Here is a 10,067-nt window from a genome sequence, read left to right as displayed (position 1 = left end):
ACCCATCCTGCCTGCAGTATGCAAATTAGCCACCATCTTTGTTGGCGCTTAATTTGCATATCGCGCCGATTAGCCAATGGGAGGCGTAGCGAAGGTATGGTCAATTACCATGTTTGTCTGTTATTTATTATATAGGATGGTGTAGGCCTAGGTATCAAGAAAACTTTAAAAATATGAAAGCAACTGCTGAAGTCTTCTCTGAGTTTAAGTTAAACATAAATTTGTAGCTTGTTTTGTAGCAATGCTTACTGGCCTGGGAACATGAGTACAGAAAGCTGATGGTGGAGATGATTCACTGATGTGGACCAGTCAATAGCTAGGTAGAGAGTGAAGCAGGATAGCCCGACTGCAGTGGAGTCCTGGAAAGGATTGGGGTAGTGGAATTAGAAGAGTTTTGATAAAGGAACAGAATTCTAAGCACACACTCACTTGGGATTTTAGTAGATCATTTCAAACATCTCAAGCATTTGAAAGAAATATTTTAAAGTAGTATGAATAAGGCTCCCTTTGGAGATAGGTTTTCAATATTAGACATTTCTAACTTAATGAAATACTGGTATTTTGAGCAGAAATATAATTTTATCTTTGACTATTGTAATAAAATCATATCTCTCTTTTCATGTAGTAATTTTCAGGTTGGTAGCACCCATAGAAGGATCACTAGAATGGGATATTCTTGAAGTTAAGCGCCTCCTTGATCATCAGGATAATATTCTCTCATTGGCTAATATCAATGGTAAGCTCAATGTGTATATGCTTATATTATGTAAAATTTTATACTTGTTAACAATCTGTTATGAGCTTCAGTCTTGTTTTGTTCTAGGATGTCTATAATTATCTTCATTGAAATAATTTTGATTAGTAGGGATTGGCAGTCTTTTATATGTGAAATTCAAGGCAGTGGAACTAATGAAGTTTCCTAGATTGGTAGAGTTAGATTTAGGCACAAGGAGAATAAAGTGAGGAGAGAGGAGATGGAGGAGAGCATCATTATCATGGGCTCTGTGGGATGATTGTCATAGGCTGTAAATACTAATGCTTAGTAGCATTTTGGAATTTTTGGCAAATGGTTCTGGCTAGTCCCAATTTTGTAGACCACACAGTATGATTTATATAGCAAGTTACATACTTACAGTTGAATGAGCAGGATTTAAGGCAGCTGTTTTCATGATTGAAGACTATCAGAAAATAACACCAAAGTAAGGTAAAGGTCTGCAGAAAATGGGTCATATCTGTCCTTCCTCATGATTGTGAATTTTGACTTGCTAGACTCCTATTTAGCTTCATAATAATTTAAAAAAATATTTTGTATTGATTTTTTTTAGAGAGAGGATGGGAGAGCGAGAAAAAAAGAGGAGGGAGGGAGGTAGGGGGGAGAAAGGGAGAGGGAGAGAGAGAGAGAGAGAGAGAAGAGGAGGGGAGGGGAGGAGAGGAGAGAGGAGAGAGAGAGAAACATTAATGTGAGAGAGAAACATTGATCAGTTGCCTCCCGTGCATAACCAGACAGGGGACTGAACCCGCAACCTGGGCATGACCTTTTGGTGCATGGGACGACTCAACCAACCAGGGAAACTTCATAATAATTATAATGAGTATGTTCTGTAAGCCCAGTCTGACATCAGACGGCAGGATAGGATCCCAGTCAACAAATCCTGGCATTTACCTAGTTCACTTTCAAATAAAGTGGCATATCATCAGTTATTCTGGGTGATCTGTGTTGAGGTCAGATGAGAGGCCTTCTGGGTGGCTTTACTTCTATAGTCTGGAGGAGACTGTAAGAAGCTTCTGTAAGATGCCATAATATGATAGTGGGAGGATTGGACTGCACCCCCTGACCTGAGACCTGGGTTGGCTCTTTTGAGCAATACTTTGCATAAACATGCGGCAAAGGAAAAGAGCGGCACAGACAGCACTAACTGTAGTCTCCATTTGTATGCCATTTAGTAACATTTTTCAGTACGTCAGTGAGAATGTTCCTTCCACTTCCACAGTCCTCTTCTCCAACAGCCATCTTCTTGTACAACCTAGCTGCAAGTCTTTCTAAGGACTAGATTTGTCTGTGGTGATAGAAGTAACAATGTTGGGAGCACTCCTTTATTTCTCTCAGGGGGCTCTTTTTCCTCTAGCCATGGATGGCAGCACAAAAGGCAAATTCTTATTTGAAAGACCCTCTGGCACTGAGCCATAAGCTCCAAGGCCTCAGAGCTACTGGGAAAAGCACAGCTGTGTTCTGACCCATTGAACTGGTCATGCCTAGTTGTCTTGTTTTAGTGGCGAAGCATTTGTACCATTGACCCAGCATGGTTCCTTAATAACGTTGATGGAATGTTACTGAGGTAGCCTTAACTTCATGGCACTTCTTTTGCTGTGTGATGATATGTAGAGAAGTTAATAACAGTTTAACCAAGAAAACTTTTTTCAAGTATTTTCTTTCCAACTTCTCAAGGTGAGGAAAATGGAACACTGAAGCAAAAAAAATTAATGAAAACTACAGAAAAGCCCTAGTACTTTTTACTTTATAAACTCCATGACTGTAAATTTACGCTACAGATAATAAGGATATATAGGAATCATACATGGTTGAGTAGTCTGGTAAGATGTGAACATGACATTGTGACAGTCTGATCTTGTACGTAGGCATGTCTGCCTTGCTGCAGATTTTGGCAGTTTTGAGATGATTATGTTGTACAGTTCTCAGCTCCACCCTCAGCCCTGCTTCTTTGTCCTACCAATTCCAATGAAAAGTGTGGCCAGTTACTGGGTTTGTAATTCACAGGGGAAGTGCATTTTTAGTGAGGGCCCCAGGGCAACCTTAGAATGGTAGACAAATGTGAATAATGAATACCAAGTTACCAAAGATATCTGAATGCCTGGCAGAAAGTTTTCTAAGGTAGACATACAAGATAAACCTTGCTTCTATCTTTTGGCAAAAGGCTCTGGGTACTTCATTTATTTTATTCCTTTGTGTGTGTGTGTGTGTGTGCTGACAACATGATAAAAGTAATCACAAAGTATTAGTACTTGGGAGGGATGGGTAGACAGATGCCAGGTGATATTTTCATACTAAGTGACTCTTGAAAATCCATCTACATGTAATACATCATTGAGGTTGTTTTGTGTGAAACATTTTGAATGACCTGTTTGGGAATATAAATAATTTACACAGCGATAAACTGCATTGAATTAGGGGAGTGCCAGTAATTTTGTTTTTAGTGAAAAATTTCAAGTGGACACGAATACTTTTATCTATTGCATAGGTGAATCACAAACACTTGGAGGATTAAGTCAGAGCAGACAACTTTGTGGTTTCAGTACATTAACTGTGTTAGGACACATGCAGAGTTAAAGTCAAGGATCTTCACTCCTTATTTTCTCTAGTTCTTTTGTAGTTTGACTGAAGTTGGAAAGAAGAGGAAAAGGGATGTAAAAGAAGGTCATGGAAAGATTAGTACTCCCTTAACTTTCTCACTATTAAAATTAGAAGCCTATTTCTCTCCACGGATGAGAAATGAACTTAGAGCAAATTTTATAGAGTCTGTTAATAGACTATAGGAAGTGGACTTGGCACGAAGATAGAATAATGTTTACATGTATGATTGCTGGTAATTCTTTATTTCTAAGAGATTATTCATCTAGTTAGATTTCTGTCCTGGTTTATTTGATAAATGGAATAATTAAATAATAATTAACTCATCTCTGTATTCCTAAATTACAAGTAACTGGATGTTTTAAAACCATTAATAGGGAATAATACCAGGGGCTCAAAATAATACCGGCATTCAAAAATAACATTTGATGTCTTCTTTAAATGGCTAAACGTTTATTATTTAATTTGATTTTTACAATCATCCTCATTTAATGCATGAGAAATCCAAGCTAGAGAAAGGTTAAGTGATTTTTAAAGACCACATGGCTAGTAATAGGCAGAAGCAAAATTAGAACTTGGCTTTCTAAACTCACATTGCATTGTTCTATTCTACCTTACCCTAAATGTATAAAAATTAAAATAAATTACATGATCATTTTTAGTCTCAGCAGTTGAACATTTTCTATTAAATATATAATTTGTAAAGTATCTTAGTTGGTCCACTAATTTCATTTTTTTAAAGGACTTAAAACCTTATAATTGTACAAGTAATACATAGTCATAGTAGAAAAATGAGAAAATAGTGAGAAACATAAAAAATGTAAAAATTAAAATAAAAATTCCCCTACCATACAGTGTTACGCACTAGTCCATATACTTCTAGGTGTTTTTCTGGGCGTATGTATGTGTGTATATGTGTATGCATATGGTTTTCTGTTCTGTAACAGTTTGTCATGAGTATATTTGCATATCGATATAAACATACTTTATAACTTAATTTTCAATAACAGCATTACCATTTCATTTTATGTATACCTTATTTATTCAGTCACCAATTGTATGTTTAGGTTATCTTCAGACTTTTAATACTATGTATAACAACCTTTTATATATGTCTTTTATGTATACTTTCTTCTGGATAAATTTCTGTAAGTGGACTTGTTTTTATCAATGGGTTTACATTTTTTAAAGGTTTTGATGTGTATTTCCAAATTTGAAGGGATTATATCACTTTATACTAGAATATTAGTAGTGTGTAATGTGGGAGTGTGCTCATTCCCTTTGCTTTTACTAGCATTTGGGTATTTTCCTGTTTTATAATCTTTCCCATTTGCAAGTCAGTAAGTAGTATCTCATTGCTTTTGGATATTTCTTATTATTAAGGGAACATCTTTTCACATGTTTATTGACCATTTATATTTCTTGTTTTGCCTGTTCAGAGCCTTTGCCCATTTTTTCTGCTAAAGTATTTTTCTTGATCTTAGTGATTTCCAAGAACTTCTTATGTATCAAATATAATAAACCTATTTTACCTCAGTTGGTTGGAGTGTCATCCCGTACACCAAAAGGTTTCAGGTTCGATCCCTGGTTGGCACGGATGTGGGAGGCAACCAATCAATGTTTATCACATGATATTTCTCTCTCTCTCTCCCCCCACCCCCTTCCTCTCAAAAAAAAAATTAGTAAAAACCCCTTATCCTTAGGTAAGGATTTAAAAACAAAAAATAAAAACCCCACCTATTTTGACATCTAAGTTGCAAAATTTCCCCATCTTTTTGTCATTTAAATGTTTTTTTTTTCTAGGCAGATATTAACTTAGATGCCTTTCCCCAGTCCCCACCCTGCCTCCCCTAGAGCCTTTTACTCCATATTCATAAAAAGTATTGATCATAGTTTTCTTCAATCCTTTAAGCATCTTTAATATTTTAATCTCTTTGAAACTTATTTTGGTATTAAATAATAGAAGAAATATATCTCTATATATGGCTCTGTCCCAAGTTCTTGGCACAGAGCTTCTAAAAACTTACAATTTCCTAAGTGATTAGAGTACAATGAGCATCTTTTGTTCTACTATTTCCTGACATAGGGTACTGAATCTCTTGGAATTTCCTGGGTGATTTCAGTGTCTTTTGTTCTGATGAGGCCACTCTTTCTTGATGGGTTCCTGGTTGGATCTGGTTACCAGAAAGACCAACCCATGATTAGAAGCTTGGAATTTTCAGCTCTATCCCTCATTCTCCAGAGAGGGGAGAGGGGCTGGAAATGGAGTTAATAATTGATCTTGCCTACATGATGAAGCTTCCATAGAAATCCCAACGGTATGGGATTCAGAGAGCTTCCAGGTTGCTGTACCTGTGGAGGTGATGGGAGAATGGTATGCTTGGAGAGGGCATGGAAGCTCCATAGCCCTTCCCACATACCTTGCCTGTGCATCTCCATCTGGATGTTCATCTGTATTTTTTATCATATCCTATATAATAAAAGGGTAATATGCAAATCGACTGAATGGTGGAATGACCAGTTGGGACTGAGCGAGAAGGGCCAGACACACCCTGGAGCCCTCCCGCAGTCCCTCCCTGGCTGGACAACCTCCTGCATCCCTCCCTGGCCTGCGCCTTCTCGCAATTCGGGACCCCTCTGGGGATGTTGGAGAGCCAGTTTCCGCCTGGTCCTGCAGGCCAGGCCTAGGGACCCCACTGGTGCACAAATTCGTGCACCAGGCCTCTAGTTCTTTTATAACATACTAGAGGCCTGGTGCACAAAATTCGTGCCCAGGGAGGGTCCCTAGGCCTGGCCGGCCGGGATCTTTCTTCATTCCATGCTGTCCCCTGGTGGTCAGCACATGTCATAGCGAGTGGTCAAACTCCCAGCCGGTCGAACTCCCAAGGGGACAATTTGCATATTAGCCTTTTTTTATATAGGATTGGTAGTAATTAAGTAAGCTGTTTTCCTGAGTTCTGAGAGCTGCTCCAGCAAATTAATTGAACTTGAGTAGGGGATGTGAGAACCTTTGATTTATAGCTGATTGGCCAGAAGCACAGGTAACAACTTGAACTTGTTATTATTGTCATCTGAAGTGTGTGTGTGGGGACTGAGCCCTTAACCTGTGACATCTGATCCTGTCTCCAGATAGATAGTGTCAGAATTAAGTTAAACTGTAGGTCACCTCGCTGTTGTCACAGAATTACTTGGTGTGGGAAAAACCCACACATCTGATATCAGAAGTGTTGTGAGTGTGGTAGTAGTTGAAGTTAAAGGAAACACACAGGAGAAATGTAGGTTTTCTAAATCTATATGATCCAAAGTAACCAAAATACTTAACCAAATGTTCTAGCATGAGGTATTTCTCTTTCACTAACTGAAACGCAATCATTATCATATATTAAATAGGTAACTTGAGTCTGTTTCTGGTCTTTCTGTTCTGTTATATTAATTGCCCTGTTTGGCTCATCTAGGTACCTCACTGCTCTTATTATTGTGGTTTTGTAGAGCATTATTACTAGGCAGTCCATTCATTTTAATCTGTTGGTAAAATGATCAATAATGAGCTCTATATGAACTCTACCTAGATCTGAGTTTTGTGACTGGCTCCCATGTTGGAGAGCTGATCATCTGGGATACCCTGGACTGGACTATGCAGGCCTGTGAACACAACTTCTGGGACCCATTTCCACAGCTGGACACTCAGCAAGAAATAAAACTGTGTCAAAAACCAAATGACATTTCTATTCATCATTTAACATGGGATGAAGAGGTAAGAAAAAAATCAAGAAAATATCTATAAAGTTGCCTTTTTAAATAAACCCTGTTTCTAATTTTTAAAATTTAACCTATTATTACCCATGTTAAAGTTGTGCTTTAAAATGTTCTGATATTTTTTGAAGATTATACCACTTGCATTTAAAAAAAAAAGCATTTTAATTTTAGCTTCTATCCTTAAGGCAAGGAAGTGATTAAATGGCCACAGATTTAAAAGCTCTCTTGAAATTTTGGGTTGGATTAAATAATTCCATAGGATTTGAGAATAATGATTTAAATTGTTTTAAGAAACACTTTGGGAAAAGAATCCTTTTTAAGATTCTGGTGCATTTCTTAGAGAAGTAAAGGAAATAAAAATATTGAAGAGTTTTTTTCTTTTAGTCTCCTAGCATCCTGGGGCAAGATGATTGTCTGAGAATTACTGATTTCAATCCTTTAGGCCTTGGAGGTGATGCTCTTGAAGTACTTTACATCTTTTTTGCAGTAAGAGATGAATAGCACTGGATTAATGAATCCTGGCTAAGAAAATGTATTTAAAGGGGAGTTTACATTCCTTATGATTACATTTAGAAATAAATGTAATCATAAGAAATGTTTAAGCCCTCGCAGGCATGGCTCAATGGTTAAAGTGTGGGCCCGTGCACTGGAGGCTCACTGTTTTGATCTCGACCTCCCCACCCCCACCCCTCATCAGGGCACTTGTGGGAGGCAATCAATTTCTCACATTGATGTTTCTCTACCACTACCACACACGCCCCATGCCCCCCCGCTCCGTGTCCCCCAGCTTCTTCCACTCTAAAAATCAATGGAAAATATCCTCTAGTGAGGATTAACAACAACAAAAATGTTTAAGGGTTGTAACCTTTGAAGAGAGGAAGCTTTTATTTCACTGTATTTTGTGCCTTTCTGCACTGTTTAAATTTTCTAATTATATGCATGTTATTTTTATTTACACATTTCATAAATAATGTCCTGGATGAAGAGAGTATTGCATATTTTTTTGTTTTCTTTGCACCTCTCTCACTTTAAAAACAAAACAATAGGATAAGACTAGGATACAGAACACTAGTATAACCAGATTAAATTTCTTTATGTCCCAATTTTATGTTGAAAAAAATTAAATATATATGCTAAAGACAATAGGGTTTCAGAAAAGATAGATAACTAGATTTCTAGGAGTTGGAGTCCTAAAACTTATTCTTAATTTTCTCTTTTTAAATCTTTTTCTACTTTCTGAAAAAAATTGGTATTTAAAAAGTTTTTAATTTTGCATTCTTTTTAATCTTAACAATTTTGATAGATGCTTATTGACTATAAATGCTTGATAAAACATTACTCAGTTTTCTCTGACTTTCCTCCTCTTATAGGGGTTCTTTCTTTCTACTAGGGCCCATTAATTATTGATAACAGGTAAATGATAGAGTCTATTGATTGACTCACTGCAGCCTTAAAGCTCATTAATTATCTAGGTGTGTATATAATTTTTTTGTGTGACCTTGGATAAATTACTTAAACTCTGTACAGATTTCCTGGTCTGTAAAACTAGTTTCTTTGTGTTGAATGCTACCAATAGGGTTCTAGATTTTAGCAAGTTGGCTAACTGTTCCTTAATGCCCCTGGCATTGATCCTCAGCTTGCATTGCTAAATGTGGAGTACCAATTCTGAAGGTCAGGGGGATCATAGACTCTGGTAAGCCATGGGGCCATGCTTTGGTCCAGATACTGGAGGTCTGAGTTGGGTTTGAGGCCGCATAAGTAAGGTTTAGACAACAGAGAGGCAATCTGTAGGGATTTTTGAAAGGTCTGCTTCACTGGGGTACCTAATGAGCAAGAATGAATGATTCTAAGATATGTGCTACCAAAAGCCTAGTGACTTGCAAAATGATTTGAGAACCTATGCAGTATGATATGAGGAAAGAAAGGGCAAAGGACTGGAGTAATATGACCTTGAGTATAAATATTGACTTCATGTCTTAATTTTATGTGTAACTTTAATCTTTCAGTTTTAACTTGCTCACCTGAAAGATGCCAATTATACTTGCTTTTCCTATCCTTAATGAGATGTTATGAGGCTGAAGTAAGATAAATATTGTAAAAATACTTTCAAAAGATTAAAGTTGTTTTAATAAAGAGATATTTCTAACTAGAGGCCCGGTGCATGAAATTCGTGCACAGGAGTGGGGTAGTGGCAGCAGGGATCGGGCCTAAACTGGCAGTCGGACATCCTTCTCACAATTCGGGACCACTGGCTCCTAACCACTCACCTGCCTGCCTGATCGCCCCTAACCACTCACCTGCCTGCCAGATCACCCCTAACCACTCTCCTGCCTGCCTGATCGCCCCTAACCACTTGCCTGCTTGATCACCCCTAACCACTTGCCTGCCTGCCTGATCGCCCCTAATCACATCTGCCTTGGCCCCTGTCACCACATCTTCATCCAGAATGACATCCAGAAGGTCGTCGTTTGGCTGTCCGGTCTAATTAGCATATTATGCTTTTATTATTATAGACACTACATTTGGAAAAACATTTTTATGAAGCCTTCAGAGGATTTTAAAATTATAGTGCCACTCTAGCATAGGCTTCTTCATATCCTTTATAGGTCTCTTGATAAAATATGGAGTGCAAGTAATTTTGCTCACATTTTGCAGGAAAAAGAAACTAAGGAATTCTCCCAAGGGTATTGTGTTACCTGAATGAAAACTTAGCTTGTATCTCAGTAGCTTCTGCTGCAGGGCTGATCTACCAGCCCTTTTTCTAGCTGTTATCTATAATAATAAAAGTGTAACATGCTAATTAGACCAGACACCCAAACGACCTTCTGGACGTCATTCCAGATTTCCTTCTGGATGAAGCCGCGGTGACAGGGGCCAAGGCAGAGTTAGTTAGGGGTGATCAGGCAGGCAGGCGAGCAGTTAGGGGCGATCAGGCAGGCAGGCA

General features: G+C 38.0%; 1 protein-coding gene across 4 annotated transcripts in view; it reads left to right on the top strand.

Annotated features, from left to right (window-relative positions):
* The window catches only part of WDR41 (WD repeat domain 41), a 52,914-nt gene that overhangs the window by 33,074 nt on the left and 9,773 nt on the right, over positions 1-10,067 (top strand). For all 4 annotated transcript variants that reach the window (XR_001364538.1, XM_014549976.1, XM_005858059.2 and 1 more), the window contains 2 exons: positions 626-736; positions 6,937-7,121. Coding sequence is in view for 3 of the 4 variants with exons in the window: in XM_014549976.1 (XP_014405462.1) it covers positions 626-736; positions 6,937-7,121 (296 nt within the window). In the remaining variant the exon portion in view is untranslated. The remainder of the gene's footprint in view (positions 1-625; positions 737-6,936; positions 7,122-10,067) is intronic.

The sequence above is a fragment of the Myotis brandtii genome, unplaced genomic scaffold, assembly GCF_000412655.1.
Source record: "Myotis brandtii unplaced genomic scaffold, ASM41265v1 scaffold115, whole genome shotgun sequence".
Classification (NCBI taxonomy): domain Eukaryota; kingdom Metazoa; phylum Chordata; class Mammalia; order Chiroptera; family Vespertilionidae; genus Myotis; species Myotis brandtii.
Note: the sequence above shows the minus strand (reverse complement) of the source record. Positions and strands in the feature narration are given on the sequence as shown.